The following is an 18,260-nucleotide window of genomic DNA, read 5'->3' on the forward strand; positions in this document are numbered from 1 at the left end:
TCTGCTCTGTGGCCAGCTTCACCTTTTGAAGCTCCCCTTCTCCAGACCCAGCACACGCTGCAGGAGCACACCGAATTGGCACTGCCTGATGTTAGGCTAGCTGGCAGTGGGACAGGAGCGTGTCCCATCACACCCTCATGTACATGGCAGCTGCCGGCTGAAGCCACCCACATGCTACAGATCCACAGGCAGTATGTTTATGGTTATCCCTTTCTGAGCCAATCCAATTTTCAGGGTGTTGGGGCTGTTTTCATTGGGAGATTTGATGATGGAATCAGGTCTGTTCTTTAGTGCAATACTGTCTATTTGCAAAAGAATGTATGAAGTCCTTTTTCTCTGAATACAGAAGGAATCAAAAAACAGGAGACTGATTCACAGTTACAGGCCTCTTCCAGCCAGCACTTTGCCCAAAAGCTCTCTCTTTTAGCTTTTTTTCCCTCGGTGTCATGCTATCATGGCTTCCCTGTGGATTCTTTGCTCCTTCCTTCTCTCTGTTTCTCTGCTGATTCTCTCACACAGAGACACACAGCTCCACCAGTCAATGCCCCAGCTCCTGCATTTGCTATATCAGTCTCCATTCTCTGCTTCTACTCAAGCATTTCCATGTGCCCAAGCTTAGGGTGGAGGCTGCTATGGTTTGAGCTAGCTGGTTCCCTTAATGAGCTTGACTGGTTCTTACATGTATCCTGAATGAAGGTTTGCAGCAAGGCCCACCAACTTCACTCCAGCTTTTCCCAGCCTTCCCCCACTAGCATAACCACACATGCCCCAGAGTCATCAGCGGGGCTCAAAGATGCAACCTTCAGCACAAGCCTCTGGCAGTTGAGCTGAAGCAGCAGTTCCCGAGGTGTGGGTAAGCAGCAGGCTCTTCTCTCTGCAGAGCAGCTACAAGAGAGAGACATGAGCACCCATGCTCCATCAGCCCCCTTGACCCCACAGTTCCTTGGTATTTAATTCAATGGTTTAAGGGCAGCTCCCTCCTGTTTTTCTTCTGCCTCCGTCCCTCTTATATCTGCAGCCCAGGCCCTGTTAAAAAAAGCTGATGATAGTGTTTCACCTCCTTCAGCGCCACCATCACCAGAGGACCTCAAAGCACTTTACTGGTTTATCGCCAGTGCTCCTCTGAGAGGAAAGGAAGAGTTATTGCCCCCGTTACAGATGGGCAAACTGAGGCACAGTGCGAGGCCGTGGCTTGCTCAAACCAAGTGAGTAAGTCTACAGTTGACCCTAGTAAAGATCCCCGCTGCCCCCCAATCCTATGCCTTAACCTCAACACCATCCTTCCCCACCAAGGTGCATTACCTTGCTAACAGCAGCTGTACTAGATTCTACAGTGAATTTGTGGGGGGGGGATGGAGGGTGAGAAAACCTGGATTTGTGCTGGAAATGGCCCAACCTGATGATCACTTTAGATAAGCTATTACCAGCAGGAGAGTGGGGTGGGAGGAGGTATTGTTTCATATTCTCTGTGTGTATATAAAGTCTGCTGCAGTTTCCACGGTATGCATCCGATGAAGTGAGCTGTAGCTCACGAAAGCTCATGCTCAAATAAATTGGTTAGTCTCTAAGGTGCCACAAGTCCTCCTTTTCTTTTTACACTGAGCCAGTGTTTCATCTCAAGCACACTGGCGTAAATCTGCAGCATCCCCCTGCCCCTGACTTCAGTGAGACAAGCTGTGAGGTATGGCGCTGCAGAACCTAATGAAGAGGCCTTTTCCTGTGATCTGCAGAACCAGCTCTTCTCCTGCTTCAGCACCTTCCAAAGCAAGTCACTAGGTGCCCTCCCCTGCTTGGCGATTTTCAGATGGGCTCTGTTAGTGGTGGTTGCTTCATTTAATCTGAAAGTAACATCCCAAAGACTGAAGATACAGGTCCATACCTCTTATGGCCAGCACTCTGCCCAAAAGCTCTGTACGCCGCGGGGCAGGCATGGGGATAGGTCTGGGCGGAGTTGTGCAGGGTTTTGTTGACAAGAACAAGAAGCTTGAACTGGTTGCGGAAGATCAATGATTTTGGGGGTCATCATGCCCAACACCAAACCAGGCAGCAATTCAGGTGTCACATGCGCATCTGAATGTGACTGTCAATTACAGCATGCTCCTCGGTACTATTTACTATTTGTGAAGGACAGACAGTGGGCTCAGTGATCCCAGCCAGAGGATCCCACAGCCGTTAAAAAAAAAAAATCACATAGGGACTGAAATGCAGCAACCTCTGGGGTGGGACACCACAGCCATTTACCAGTACGCAGGGACACTGTGCAATAGTTTAGGATGGGAAATGAAGAGGAGTATTTTGTTCTGCCGAGGAGGAATGTGTGTAAAAATAATACGGAACGAACCAGATTTCGGTTCATTTCTGGTCATGACACTCGCAAAACTTGCCATGAGGGTTCTTTAATGACCACAGATGGTCAGGATCCCAGGGAGACTCCAGCCTGAATCCGCAGCATAAACGTGTTTTCCTTTAAAGCAGGGGTCTCAAACACACAGCCCGCAGAGTTATTTGCTGCGGTCCGCCGAGCTCCCCGCACCCCCACCCCAAGTTACTTCCTGCGACCACCAAGCTCCCCTCCCCCGCTACCCCTCGTCCCCCAAACGTGCCGTGTCCCCGCTCCTCTGCCTACCTCCAGGTGCTTTCCACCGCGCTTTCCAGGAGGGAGGGGAAGGAGCGGGGAGCTGCGCGGTCAGGGGAGGAGGCGGAGAAGAGGCGGGGATTTGGGGAAGGGGTTGGAATTAGGGACAGGGAGGGGGCGGAGTCGCGGGACTTTGGGGAAGGGGTTGGAACCGGGGCGGTGAAGGGGTGGGGCCTCATGGAAGGGGTGGAGTGGGGGTGGGGGCAGCAGGTGGGGTGGACCCACTGTGCTAGTCCTCATGTGGCCCTCGTGGTGATTTGAGTTTGAGACCCCTGCTTTAAAGCACCTGGGCTACAGCACAGACGCTGCCTTACCGGAGACGCCGCAGGTATGCTGCTTCCCTCACACCTCCACCATCCAATCAATCTTCTTTGAGGGGTACGTGGCTAGTTAATGCCAGGACTTCACCACCCCGCTGGATCAGGAATAACTCAGCCCAGGGCAGGACATAAGGGGCACCTATGACATAGCAGAGCAAGCCTGGTGCTGGTAAATCAGGACTCCTGGGGCCTATCCTTACCCCTGCCACCAACGTGCTGCTTTGCTTTGGGCAAGTCATTTAACTGCTCCGTGCCTCCGTTTCCCTTTCTGCAAAATGTTTGCCCACATTTGTAAAGTACTTAGAGATCGACAGATTCATGGGTTTTAATGAACCATAGCCCAGGCCAAAGACCCTCATCCAGGGATTCCTGCAAAAAAGTTCACTAACTCTTAATTGAACTGCAGATTATTTTTTAGAGACATCCAGTCTTGGATCTAAAGGCTTGAAGTGATGGAGGAGAGGTGCCGAGAAGGGCTACTCGGAGGCTCAGGGGAATGGAAAGACCCTGCCTTACCAGCAGAGCCTAAGAGCTTGGCTTGTTTAGCCTGGCAAAATGCAGAGGGGTGGAGAGTTAGATGGGCCCATGGTGCCCGTGCTCCAGGAATATTCAGGGCTCCACCAATGTTCGGGGCCAGGTCTCTCCCCTGGCCCCACCTGACACCCCCACGCGCCTCCTGGCCCCACCGGCCGCCCCCAGGCGATTTAAAAGGGCCCGGGGGCCCCCAGCCACCGCTACTGGCAAAGCAGTGGAGCTAAGGTGGGCTTCCCGCCCGGCCTCGCTCTGCACCGCTCCCGGAAGCAGCTGGCACATCCCTGAGGCCCCGGGGGGCGGGGGTTCATGTCTCTGCAAGCTGCCCTCGCCCAGAGCGCCAACTCCACAGCTCCCATTGGCCGCCGTGAACTGTGACCAATGGGAGCTGTGGGGGCGGGGCCTGCGGGCAGCGGCGCACAGAAACCTCCCGGCCCTTCCCGCCTAGGAGCTGCTGCCACAGGGATGTGCCGGTTGCTTTCGGGAGCCACCTGAAGTAAGCGCCGCCTGGTCGGAGCCTGCACCCCTCCTGCACCCCAACCCCCTGCCCCAGCCTAGAGCCTGCACCCAGCACCCAAACTGCCTCCCAGAGCCCGACTCTGCAACCCCTCCTGCACCCAAATTCCCTCCCAGAGCCCATCCCCTCACCCCTTCTGCACCCCAACCCCCTGCCCCAGCCCACACCCAAACTGCCTCCCAGAGCCCGACTCTGCAACCCCTCCTGCACCCAAATTCCCTCCCAGAGCCCATCCCCTCACCCCTTCTGCACCCCAATCCCCTCCCCCAGCCCAAAGTCAGCACCCCGCACCCAAACTCCCTCCCAGAGCCCACACCCCTCACCCCCTGCCCAGAGCCCACACCCTGCATCCAAACTCCCTTCCAGAGCCTGCACCCAGCACCCCCTCCGGCACCCCAACCCCCCTGCCCCAGCCCAGAGCCCACACTCCTCATGCACTCAAATACCCTCCCAGAGCCTTCGACAGGTGTGTGGGAGGGGGGCAGGATTTGGACCCATTCTGGGCACCACCAAAAATTATACAAATTTTTTTTACAAATTTATACAAACTGCCGTCCCTGAAAATGCAGGGTGAGAAGGAATCGGATTGCTCTCTGCAAATACTTCAGGGAGGGAGAAGAGCTGCCAAAGCTAGAAGACCATGTTGGAAAAAGAACAAGTGGCCAGGAGTAAACTTCGGCTGGAAATTAGGTTTCTAACTCTCAGAGGCGGGAGGTTCCAGGACAGCTTCCCGCTGCACTGGGGCAAATCACCGAACTAGTTTAAAGATGGAGCGTGAGAAGCTTATGAACCGAATGATAAGAGGGGGTTGCCTCTGAGAACAGGGGACTGGATGCTATGACCCAGGAGGGCCTTCCAGTCCCGTGCAGAATCCACCATGGCGCTAGGTACCTTCTATGGTTGATTACCCCCCAGCCTTGTTTCCAGTTTGAGTTTGAAAAGCATGATCATCACCAAGACTCCACCAACCCCCTGGTGCATGCAGCCTTTAGCCCTAGTGATGGCGTTTCTGGGTGCTAGTCAGTTTGTGCAAAGGGGAAAAGGAAAAGGAAAAGCCTTTCGCGTGAGGCACAAAAACAATAGCAGTGACTCAAATGCCAAAGGCTTCCCAAAAGGTTTGCCTGATGGTTTTTCTTCCCCTCCTTCCGTCTGTTCGTCACACACAGCGTTCACTATGACTATATATGGTCACTGTAATTCCAAGCAGATTCACAGAATCCGAATGCATGTAAATCCCAGCGCTGCGATCCAGGCTTGTGAACCTGGTAGCCAGGCTTAGGGGTGGGCCAAAATTTAGGTTTTGTTGTTGTTTTAAAGAATTTTACAAAGATACTTTAATGGGCTGTTTGTTTTGCTTTTCAGAGAGCAATTCAGAGGAAACCTGGCTTGGGGAGGGAGTGAATTGACACGTTCCCCTCTGATGTTTGCAAACCAAGACCCTGGCCCCGCAAGCCACATGCTTAACTTTTATGCACTTCAAGGCATCCCACTGAGTTCAGTGGAACTACTCACCAGTCATAAAGATCAACAAGTGTGAGTCTTTGCCAGACTATGGCTCAAGACCTCACACCTGAAGCTGCTCTGCCTACATACGTGAGCCCAGGATGGGGGCCCAATACATTGCCGCCTTGGGCCAGTGCCCAAGCATACCTCTCAGCCTCGCGAGGACCTGCCTGAGCCCCAAAAGGAGAGACACACAGAAGTTACTCATTCAGGAAACTGAAATTGCTGTAGGATCTTTCCTTGAGCATAAATAACCGGCCCCCATTCAGGAAAACCTCCCTGTTCAGCAGGGCATTTAAGCGGGTGCTTAACTTTATACATGTGCTTAAGCCTCAGAGACGTCAAGCTCACTGCTCACATGCTTTCCTGAATCAGGATCTCTGCCTGTGTCTTAGTTTCATGCTTCCTTATTGCTGATGGAAGTTATTGCCACCATGAAAAGCGAAGTGGCACCAAATCTGCATGGAAGGCAGGTATGTTTGGGACTGATTGCAGAGACATTTGAGAGGCAGGCCTATGAGAGTCCCCAAGGGAAACTGACTAGAAACGAACGTGAAACTGACCACATTCTTTCAAGTGCCAAGTCCAGAGACATGGGAAAGAGCAAAACAGGATAAATAATGAAAAGGTGGTTCCTAAAATTCTGCCTGTTTTAACCCAAATTTGAGTCCCAATCCTGCAAAGAGATCTGCCTCTGCAGATCCAGTAACAGCCTGGGGGACCTGTTAGCTCCCCACACCCAATGGGTTTTTGATCTTTAAAAACAAAATTAAATGTTGCCCCTTTAAATATATTTCAAAAATAAAGACCCATCTACACTTTAATTAGGGACTCAGATATTAGGGCATTGGAGACCACAGACAGCAGTGGGAACAAAGACATACCTACATATACACAGCCATGCCATATTTACCTGTATGGCATGCAAAAATCCACTGGGACCTTTTATTACCGACCAGGGTTCCTAACTCCGTCTCTCCATTTCTACCACGACCTTAGCGGTAGTACCGAGCACCATGTACAAGAATGCAGAAAGTAGCCTGTAAAGCAGAATTCATGCCCGATCCTCAGCTGTCTAATTAGGAAGGTCTTGGGCCAGATCCTCAGCTGGTCTAAATCACCAGAGCTCTACTGATTTCAATGAAGGTGATCTACAGCAGCGGCAGACCTGGCCCATAACTTTTCCCTTTGATGTTTATTCTGCGGGGGGGGGGGGCTGTATTTGTGGCAGCCCTTCACCTGGGTTGATGAAGACGGCATCACCTCATCAGTGCCCTGAGCTTTCAGTAAAGTGACCATTTAACAACATAACCTGGGAAACTCTTCATCCTCCCCCACCTATACAGGGAAAACCTTTCCCCCCACACCCCGCCTACTAGCAAAAACTGCCCCGAGTTAGTAACACGCTTGATTCACGTAGGAAAAAGGCTTTTCTATAAACCTCCCCTCACCCACCGGCTAGCAACAGTTCAGGTAGATCGGCTTCTGGAATTGTAAACCCCCAACCCGAGTAAAACCACAAGCCACAGCTCGCATGCAACAAAACCCATCACTAGTGAAATCCTACTAGTTCATCAGCACATTGTGCGTATCCTCCCCGTACAGCCCCTTGCGTCTCCTAGACTGGAAGCCCTCCATATTCTGTCCCTTTAGCCCAGATCCATGTTGATGAACCCTTGTGCCCATGCAGACTGCAACTGAAGTCCATGGAGCTCTATGTGGGCACAAGGGGTCACCCATGAGACTCTGGCAGCATGACCTAGTGGATAGAGAACTAGGGGGCGAGGAGACCTGGGTTCTATTCCCGGCTTCTCTACCAGCCTGCTGGGTGACCTTGGGCAAGCCACTTTACCTGCCTGTGCCTCAGTTTTCCCATCTGTAAAATGGGGGTCAGGATACTGACCTCCTTTGTAAAACACTTTGAGCTCTCCTGACGCTAAGAGCTAGGTCTTATTATTACTTGTTGATTCAGCGCCCTGCACAATGGAGCTCCGGTCCCGCCTGGGGGCTAGGGGCATTCCAATAATAATCAGGGTTTTATCCAGGCTCACTGCCCGGGTATTGGAGCACTGCAGGGCCTAGACGCACACCAGACAGGAGCAGCCGGGCTGACAAATTTAAGATAAACGGACTTCAAAACATGAAAAGGTGCTGGGAGCCGAGGTGCCAAGGCAAGGAAGGACAGGAAAACCCAGGGCAGGTGTCTCCAGCAGCGTCTCTCTGTCTGGATTCACACCCAGGATAGAGCATCTACACTGGGGGGGGCTGCATGGAAACATCGGGGAGCAGGGGAGTAGAAACAGGAATCCCCTCCACAGAGACCGGTGCCTACCCGGGGTCGATCCGTCGGCTGCAGCCAGGGCCCCCGGACTCACACCGGCGCCCCCCGGGATCAGACCCGTCTCCTTGCCAGCGCCCCGGGGGGGGCTGATCTCTGCCCAGGGCTGCTGCAACTTAACCAGAGCCTGCACCCAGGGAGACCAACAGCAGGGGAGGGGGCTGTTCCCCGGCTGCCCCCCCAAAAAACCCCTCCCCTGTAAGAGCGGCCATGGGGGTCGGGTGCCCTGTCCCCCCCGGCACCCCCTCACCTCGGAAAGTCAGGCTGGCCACCGGGTCGCTCTGCTTGTCCCGCTTCTCCAGGTTGGGGAGGCTGGAGGCTCCGTGCAGCCGGCAGCGCAGCATGGCTCCGCCGGCCGGGGGCGCAGGGCGGGGAGACCGAGCGCTGCGGCGGGGCGGCGGCGAGTGGGGCGCGGGACGAGCGGCTGCGGCGCCGGCCCCTGGAGCGCCTCGGCGCGGCCGGCCGGGAGGCTGCGGGCAGCCGGTCCCGCCAGCATCCGCCCCGCCGGCACGGGGCGCACGCAGCCGCTTGGGCCAGCAGGGGGCGCCGCTGAGAGCCGTGGGCGGGGCCTGGGAGCGGGGCTCAGCAGCACCTGCTGCCGGCCACGGACCAGCCCGGGGGCGACTTCCCCGCCTCTTTGGCTAGCGACCGGCCCGCGGCTACTTCCCCGCCTCCCCGGCTAGCGACCGGCCCGCGGCTACCTCCCCGCCTCCCCGGCTAGCGACCGGCCCGCGGCTACTTCCCCGCCTCCCCGGCTAGCGACCGGCCCGCGGCTACTTCCCCGCCTCCCCGGCTAGCGACCGGCCCGCGGCTACTTCCCTGCCTCCCCGGCTAGCGGCTACCTCCCCGGCTAGCAACCGGGCCGGCCGGCCCGCGGCTACTTCCCTGCCTCCCCGGCTAGCAACCGGCCCGCGGCTACCTCCCCGGCTAGCGACCGGCCCGCGGCTACCTCCCTGCCTCCCCGGCTAGCAACTGGCCCGGCCGGCCCGCGGCTACTTCCCTGCCTCCCCAGCTAGCGACCGCTCTGGCTGGCTAGTGGCTACCTCCCTGCCTCCCCAGCTAGCAACCGGCCCGCGGCTGCCTCCCTGGCTAGCAACGGGTCCAGCCGGCCCGCGGCTACCTCCCCGCCTCCCCGGCTAGCAACGGGTCCAGCCGGCCCGCGGCTACCTCCCCGTCTCCTCGGCTAGCAACGGGTCCAGCCGGCCCGCAGCTACCTCCCCGTCTCCCCGGCTAGCAACGGGTCCGGCCGGCCCGCGGCTACCTCCCTGCCTCCCCGGCTAGTAACTGGTCTGGCTGGCTAGTAGCTACTTCACTGCCACCGTAGCTAGCAACCGGTCCAGGCAGTCTGTGGCTACTTAACTGCTACCCTGGCTAGCAACCGGTCCAGCCAGCTAGCAGTTACTTCACTCCTACCCTGGCTAGCAACTGTTCTGGCCAGCCTGCGGCTACGTCACTGCCACCCTAGCTAGCCGATCTGTGGCTACTTAACTGCCACCGTGGCTAGCAACCGGTCTGGCCGGCTAACGGCTACTTCAGTGTCACCCTGGCTAGCAACCAGTCCGGCCAGCCAGCAGCTACTTCACTGCCACCCTGGCTAGCAACTGGTCTGGTTGGCCAGTGGCTACTTCACGGCCACCCTGGCTACCAACCGGTCCGGCCAGCCAGTGGCTACTTCACTGCCACCCTGGCTAGGAACTGGTCTGGCTGGCCAGTGCCTATAATACTGCAACCCTGTCTAGCAACAATCCAGTCATCCAGTGGCTATTTAATTGCTGCCCTGCCTAGCTACATCCAAAGAGCAACTATCTCCCATCAGTGCAATGTTCTTTAGCAATTCAGCTGCCTGGGGCTAGCAATAATTGCAATCTGTGGGCCTGATTCTACTATTCCTTCTGTGCATGGAACTCCCATTGACGCCAATAGGGGGTTCTGTGCATGGAAATCCTGCAGGATCTGTCCCCTTTCTAGCCACAATCCAACAGGCAGATTGCCTCACTAATTCAGGCTTTGTAGCTAACAAGGTGGACAAGCCGGTCAGGTCGCTGGCCTTCTCCTCATTTGATTTTCCTTTTGACAACTGAGCACAGAGCTTTAAAGAACATTAAAAAAGATGCACAATGGAGCATGGGCACAGCCTAAGGAAGCAGTGGAAAGGCAAATGCTGATATAAGTTGTCTATTGAAGGTATTTTTAAGGTACCAATCAATCCCCTTTGACGTCTAAACCCCAGTAAGGATTAATAATCCTTGGCCCTTCTCTCGTCCATCCCAGGACCAAAGAGCACTTTGCGAACAACAAAACCTCACAGACTCTCTTCCCCAGGTGAGGCATCCAGCCACTTGGTGGAACTAATCTGACGCAAGGTGTGCGGCCAATAAGCGTAACATTCAGGTAGCCAGTGCCAGGTTTGCCAGTCTCAAGGATGAAAGTGAAAAACCTTCAGAGCTAAACTCCAGGGCTGCTACAGCTTGAGCTGAAGAGACTGTACCATGCTCCCCGCCTGTGGGTCAGGTGGGATACGTAGGCGACATTGACTAGTAGGTCACACAGACCAGGCCCCAGAGCCTCCAGATACACACGGAGATTGACTCCATGGCTCCAGACAGTCTTTGCACATGAATGAGAGATGCTAGGAAATAAGATAAGGCCTACTTGTGGCACCTTAGAGACTAACCCATTTATTTGAGCATGAGCTTTCGTGAGCTACAGCTCACTTCATCGGATGCATACCATGGAAACTGCAGAAGATCTTTTTATACATGCAAACCTTGAAAAAGTGGGTGTTTATCACTACAAAGGGTTTTCTCTCCCCCCACCCCACTCTCCTGCTGGTAATAGCTTATCTAAAGTGATCACTCTCCTTACAATGTGTATGATAATCAAGGTGGGCCATTTCCAGCACAAATCCAACAGGAGAGTGGGATGCACCCCAAAAACATCTTCTGTATTTTCCACTGCATGCATCCGATGAAGTGAGCTGTAGCTCACAGAAGCTTATGCTCAAATAAATGGGTTAGTCTCTAAGGTGCCGCAAGTACTCCTTTTCTTTTTGCGAATACAGACTAACACGGCTGCTACTCTGAAACCTAGGAAATAAGATGTCTCCTGATTTCCCGTGGGATGCTCTTCACCCAGCAAGGACCGTATTGTGCTTTGCCTCAGTTTGGGTGGCCATGAGGAGTTAATGGGACGCAGCGCAGAAGAGTCTGCTAAGCGACTAGCCATGAATTTGGGATGAGAACGTTTCTAAGGGCTACCTGGCTCCCCCATTCCCACCAAGTGGTTTCTTGATCTTCTTTAAAGGGTTGTGTTCAGCTCCTGGGAGAGAGGCAAGCAAGGGGAAGGAACTGGGAGCAGCTGACAATCCGGCCATGGAGGAAGCGATGTTGAAATGCACTAGCCAGACGTACAGTTGCCTGAATTATTGCTAACAAGGGATAGCGAACGTGCATGGGCACCGTGAAAGGCCTATAGTCGAGAATGGCTTGAATTGCTAAAACACAGCCCCAGGACACCCCCTGCTGGGTGAGCGTGGGGTGTGTATTCCTGGCAGGATAAAACAATTTTTCCTGTAGCAAAATTCCCTCCAGTTCATGCAGTGCAAGTGATCTGTATGAACCAATCTGCCTGGATAATTAGTTACATCCCCCCAATCAAGATGGAACACCTCTCAAACATTAATTATGTACCCTCCTGTGTGGTCGGGATGTAGTAATACTTGGATGGTAAGCTCCTCCAGGAAATGGACGGTTGTTTTGTTCTGTGTTTGTACAGCATCTCGCACAATGGAGCCCTGATCTACCACTGGTCAAATAAATAATTATTAACTTCAATTTTCATATGGGGAAACTGAAGCAGAAAGAGATGTAGTACCCTGGCCAATGTTACAGAGACTCTACAAACCAGGAATTAAACTCATGAGTCCTAAGCCTTAACCATAAGGCCATGCTTCCACTCTAGTGTGGCCCTGAAAGCTGAACCTCCATAGGTCTCAATCCAATAGGCCTGGCTCCCTCTGATCAGCGATGCATGTAGCAATCAGGGGAGGATATTACAGGGGGTGGGTGAAATTCTCCCCAATGCAGAGGGCCTAGAGAAGGGCCCACAATATATGGCTCTAACTCTCTAAAAATGGCACCAGTTGGGGCCACAACTGTCCTCTCCAACACACACCAAGCCAATTTGCTATGTTTACAAGTCAGGAGCAGGCTTTTCTGGCGGCCGGCCCCACCAGGTCCCCTGGGGGTCTGAGAGCCGAGAGGGGAGCCTTCCATTCTCCCCCCCACCCCCGGAATGAAAGGTGAAGCAGGCCCTCAGTGACACTTGCCCGTGTCTCTGCCTTCGATGGGGTGGCACAGCTGGAACTGACTGGAACGTAGCAAAGAATTGTGTTGCTGGTAAACAAGAAGAACTAGATCCCGGCTCCCTCCCCAGTAGCTGGGCTGGCCTGGGAGGTCTAATGGATTGAACGCAGCAGAACTGGAATTAATTTGCAAACTGGACACCATTAAATTAGGCTTGAATAAAGACTGGGAGTGGATGGGTCATGACACAAAGTAAAAACTATTTCCCTATGCTAATTTTTTTCCCCTACAGTTACTCACACCTTGTCAACTGTTTGAAATGGGCCACCCTGATTATCACTACAAAAGGTTTTTTTTTCCCTCCTGCTGATAATAGCCCACCTTAATTAATTGGTCTCATTACAGTTGGTATGGCAACCCCCATTTTTCATGTTCTCTGTGTATATATATATCTTCCTACTGTATTTTCCACTGCATGCATCTGATGAAGTGGGTTTTAGCCCACGAAAGCTTATGCCCAAATAAATTTGTTAGTCTCTAAGGTGCCACAAGTACTCCTCGGTTTTTTTTGCTGATACAGACTAACATAGCTATCACTCTGAAACCTCTTTTGAACAAGAGTCAAGACAAGAAGGAATTTTTAGTCGAGTGGGTTTCCTAGAAATATTTGGGAGAAGGGGAATGCAAATAACCACCTCCAAATCCATACTTTTGAAACTACACCCTAAGGAGAAACCCACTGTCTACTAATTACTTATTGCCAGGACCAAAGACCCAATGAATGACAGACTTATTTCTAAGTGTGTTTGTTCTGAGCTCCTAGCTGTTATGAACTTGTGACCACAGACGCATCCTTGTGTGGGGTTTGAAGGCTTGTTCACCTACCAGAGGCCTTGTGGGACTTGCGGTGATCTCTGGCACACGTATTAGCATGAGTGTTGGTTCGCTGATTGTTTTGGGTGTAATGCTCTTCCCTTAAGAATTAATGTGCTTGCTTAGGAAGAGCAGGGTGGTAACTTAACCGTGGGTATTTACGCTGTTTATAGCCTCTGAGGAAGGAAGGCAAAGCCGGCCTGCTGAGGCAGTCTGTGTCGCTGGGGAATTCAGAGTGTAGGCAGGGAACTGTGCAGCCTGCAAAAACCCCAGGCAGGAGAGAAAGAGACATGGGTCTCTGGCCAGGAGAGGTGGCAGCTGGGAGACTGGAAGCCTAGAATGGGTACACGGGCCGCACCGTGAAGGGGAAATACAGGTGCAGTCACCCTGAACTGTAACAGTAACTATTAAAACATGGCAACTAAATAGAGTCTTTATACTAAATCTCCTGGTTAGTGAAAAGGAGCAGTGTGATATGCTATATCCATACCCATTTATTTAAGCACTTATACAGCTCAACTTACATTACTTCAGATTCTTAATGTTTACATTCACTCTTATTTTAGGAAGGGGAGACGGATACATTTCTTATTGACTAGATGATGATTAATTATTTTACTTGTGATTTTCATCCGTCTCTCTGTGGCTGAAAAGTCAAGGTCAAAGCCAAATGCGCAAAAGTAACATTTTAATTTTGTTTTATGAAATAAAATAACCTTAAATAGGCTGGTTTTCAAAAAGGTTTATCAAAATTTTATCAAAAATGCTGCTCCTGTGGGAAACGAACTGATTAATGAAACCCAGGAAGCATTAGCTGTAGTTAGTAAAATGAACTGATTATTTCTGAGCACTACAGGTGGGATCCACCAACCCCCAGATTTAGATCCACAAAGCTCCCACCAGACCCTGTAGGGTCCTCAACTCACTCAGCAGCTAAGTTTTCAGGATAAAACTTCCCTCTGTACAGAGGTTTCTGCCTCTGGGCACGTACGCTGCTGCTCCCTTTCGGCATCGGGACCCCCATCTCTCGCCTAAGCCCAGAGCGATTCGTGAACCTGGGTGAGATGGGCAAGCGAACGCCTGTCCCTCCTGCAGGGTAGAGGCCGGCTACAAGCCTGGGTCCCATCCAAGCTCCCAGGGCTGGAGGAGGAAGGGGCACTGGTGGGGCCCCACTGTCTAACTTTTAGCCTAGCGGTTAGAGCACTCAGCTGGGATGTGGGAGCCCTGGGTTCTACTCCCTCTCGCTGAGCTCTGGGCTGTTCTGCTGTGGGGCTCCTTCGGTCTCTCCTGCTGAAGCTGTTCCGGTGTGGATAAATAATGAAAGAGGGACTGGTGCCGGAGCAGCCCACCTAAGCACTGGGCTAGAGACGTTCTGTGCTCCAGCCCACTGACTATTTCTCCATAGTAGAACAGCCCGGGGGCTAGTAAGCAAGAATACCCCACAGCTCAGTGGTTAGAACATGCTCCTGAGCGGTGGGGGACCCTTGTTCAAATCCTGCTAGAGGGAGCAATTAAATCTGGGTCTCCTCCGACCCAGGGGAGTGTTCTGGGCACCGCCTCCCCTGGCTGTCTTGTGAGGGACGAGGCCAGTGCCTAGCTCATCCCACCAAGAAAGGCCATAGGTAGCCCACTAAGCAGAGGTGCAAAAAGAAAAGGAGGACTTGTGGCACCTTAGAGACTAACCAATTTATTTGAGCATAAGCTTTCGTGAGCATCCGATGAAGTGAGCTGTAGCTCACGAAAGCTTATGCTCAAATAAACATTAAGTCTCTAAGATGCCACAAGTCCTCCTTTTCTTTTTGCAAATACAGGCTAACACGGCTGTTACTCTGAAACCTAAGCAGAGGTGGGAAACCTACGTCCGGGCTGCCGGGAGGTGCCTAGCTCCCAGAGAGGGTGGGGCTTAGGACAGACCCCTTTCTGTCAGTGTCTCCCATGGGCTAGCTCAGGCTGGCTTGTGTGGATTGGCTAAGGTTCCTGTCTTTCCACATTCATTGCATTGGGAGCCTGGGATCCTAACTCAGGCTTTGTGGATTGCAGTGATTTTCCCTTAGGCACCACAATGCTGAGCCCTGCAAGTCCCCTTGTGGATCTGGGCCCAGGTCCTTCAAGGTTTTAGAACTAGTCGATCCCTCCTCTCACACCTAGTGTGCGTTCATGGATTGGAGGTGGAAAACAAGGTTTCCTGCTTTTACAACTCCCCGTTGGTTTCTTAACTGTGAATGAAATAGTCATTGAACTGAGCCAGCTGAATAAACTGAAATGACAAAGCTACTGCTCTCAAAAGCTAGTTCAGCCCCTTCAACAGCCTCTGGTTCCAGGTCCTGAGCCGGTGAATTCCCCCGGTTCAGCCATCGGACAGTCTTTCAAACTTGGCAGCAAATATGTACCCCTTAATATTATTTTTGTATTTCATTTAAATAATATTAATGGCATACATTAAGTTTAGGTCTTAACATAAGTTGTCAGTTTCAAATTTAGTTTTAAACAGGTTTAGTTTAAAAAAAATAAAAGCCTGTATTTAATTTAAATAGAATAGCCTATTTAAATTTAAAAATCTGATTTTTTTTTACTTTAAAAATGTTTTGACGTTTCTCCACCCTGGGTTCAATGAGAGTCTCATCCGAAGCCGTTTGCCCTCCAGAGGCGTCTATGTTAAGTTCAATGGGCTTTGGATCAAGTCCTCATAGATTCCAAGGCCAGAAGGGACCACTGTGACCATCCAGTCTGTCCTCCTGTATAGCACAGGCCAGAGACCTGCCCCCAAATAATTCCTAGAACAACATCAAGTCTTGGTTTAAAAATTGTTCGTGATGGAGAATCCACCACAACCCTTGGTAAATAGTTCCAATGGTTAATTACTGTCACTGTTAAAAATGTACACCTGCCAGCCTGAATGTCTCTGCCGTAAACGTTCAGGCATTGAACTGTGTTATACATTTGTCTCCTAGATTGAAAACCCATTATTAAATATTTGTTCCCCATATTGATACTTACAGCCTGTGATCAACTCTCCCATTTACCTTCTCTTTGTTAAGCTAAACAGATTGAGCTCCTTGAGTCTACAACTATCAGGCAGGTTTTCTAATCCTTTCATCATTCCCGTGGCTCTTTTCTGAACCCTCTGCAATTTATCAACAACCATCTTGAATTGTGGACACCAGAAATGGACACAGGACTCCAGCCGCCATTTCACCAGTGCCAAACACAGAGGTAAAATAACCTCTCTACTCCTACCTGAGATTCTCCTGTTTATATGTCCCAGGAGCACATTACCTCTCTTGGCCAGAGGGTCCTGAGAAAAGGAGTGATTTTTATATTTCAGCTGTTGGAAACAATTAGGGTTTTGTTTGTTCGTTTTTATTTAATAAACTCAAATGCTCAGTAATCGTTTGTGAGAAATTAGGGTTTTGTTAAAATTCAAACACTTTTCCCCACATGCACTGAGCACGCTCACAGTTCACATCACCGAGGCCTCCCAAGGATCATCCAGCAAAACCCAGGAAGGCCAGACAGGAGTTTCCCGACACTACTAAGGTAGAAAAATAAAACAAGCAGCAACATTACCCTTCCAGATCTCCTTCTGCCCACGTCAGGAAAGCAGAGAGTAAAGGAAGAAGGGATGGGAAGCACACACCTATTTCCATTTTCTTTGCAAGGCACATTTAATAAGGGAAAGAAACAGAGAAGCGAAGCAAAAGAAATTAGAAACAATGGCAGGTAATGAAATTATTCTTTAAACGATTAAAGTGTCTTGAAGGTTTCCTTTGAATTCTGTCACACAGCGCAGAGCACAGCTTTGGAGGCAAACCCGTCTATAGTTCCCTTCATTGGACCTACACTGTCTGTCTTCCAATCCTTTGGAATTTCCGTAGTTTTCCAAGGTTTGTTAAAAATGAACATTTGAGGCTCAGAGAGCTCCTTGCATGTAAATTATTGGGGCAGTATTAATAATTGTTCTTTCCAGAAACCAGCTGGAATTTCAGCACATCACAAAATGGATTTAAAGTAAGAACGCGAGAGGGAGCGTGCACAAGCAAAGTGTTCCTGGAGGCAGGAATCTCCGGCCTGATTTTCAGAAGTGCTCCCCACGCCCCACTGAGATGGGCAGCCATGAGCGCTCAGCACCTCTGATAATCAGACTCTTCTTGTACAAGATACACACTTTGCAACATCACCAGGAAGAGCAGAGTGGGGAAGGATCTGTTAGCTCCCCCGGTCCCTCTCCTGGCCAGGGCAGAATTGTCTCCTATTAAGCGTTTACTGCACTTGGGTTTCAAGCATCCCAAGTGATGGGTTCCTGTCTGCTCCCCTTTGAGACATGAATCCACACCCCACTGTCCAGAAGGCACTGCTGATATTCACTCTCAGTTTGCCCCTTCTTAATTCCATGCCATTACGGCTCCAGTGCCTTCTAAGGAGGGAAAATATCCCTTCCCTCCTTGGTGTTTGCCCGTCTGAGCCGTGGACGCTGGTCTCGCATCCCCGCCCCCTTTGGCGTGGTTCAGCCAATCATTACAGATTCAGCTCTTCCAGGTTTGCCTCATCCCTACCCTCAGCCTCCTTGGCTATTTTATGGCTCAGCTGTGGGGGGAGGATCTGGTGGTTAGCGCATTAGCCTGGTACTTTAAACACTGGCATGCGATTCCCCAGGCTGCTATAGGTGGCCTGGGAGACCTTGTGCCAGTCGGTTGGTCTCTCCGTGACTCAGTTTCTCTAGGTGTATAGTGGGGAGGATAGCCTTTCCCTGCTTCACAGGGGCAGGGGGTGAGGATAAATACATGAAAGCCTGCTGAGATACCCCAGTCACAGGGGCTGGTCAGACAGACATCTCTGATCTCCCTCCACTCGGTCAGGATTTTTCTGCTGATGGGAAGCCCAGAGCTGAGCCCTCAGATTCCAGGCGTGCGGGTCTCAGTGTCACGGCTTTCCAGATTCCTCCTTCATTCACCCTGAGCCTCTCCTGTGGGGCCTGCTCCCCTGCCCAGGGACTGGCTGCAGTTTTCCAGCTTGAACCTCCTGGTCATTTTCTGCTGGAGTCCCTGGTCTCTGCAGGCCCCTTTGGTTTATTTCATAGATTCATAGATACTAAGGTCAGAAGGGACCATTATGATCATCTAGTCTGACCTCCTGCACAACGCAGGCCACAGAATCTCACCCACCCACTCCTGCGAAAAACCTCTCACCTACGCCTGAGATATTGAAGTCCTCAACTTGTGGTTTAAAGACTTCAAGGAGC

The 18,260-nt window shown here is 51.7% G+C and overlaps 1 protein-coding gene across 4 annotated transcripts in view; it reads right to left on the reverse strand.

Moving 5' to 3' along the window:
• The window catches only part of DYSF (dysferlin), a 307,503-nt gene that overhangs the window by 284,196 nt on the left and 5,047 nt on the right, over window positions 1-18,260 (reverse strand). Inside the window, exon 1 of one of the 4 annotated variants that reach the window (XM_073343026.2) lies at window positions 8,095-8,243. The exons of the other annotated variants lie outside the window; for them this stretch is intronic. Within the exon in view, the coding sequence (XP_073199127.2) occupies window positions 8,095-8,188 (94 nt within the window). The 5' untranslated portion in view covers window positions 8,189-8,243. Of the gene's footprint in view, window positions 1-8,094; window positions 8,244-18,260 lie in introns of those variants that run through there. 4 annotated transcript variants of the gene reach the window in all.

The sequence above is a fragment of the Lepidochelys kempii genome, chromosome 4 (genome assembly GCF_965140285.1).
Source record: "Lepidochelys kempii isolate rLepKem1 chromosome 4, rLepKem1.hap1, whole genome shotgun sequence".
Taxonomy (NCBI): Eukaryota; Metazoa; Chordata; order Testudines; family Cheloniidae; genus Lepidochelys; species Lepidochelys kempii.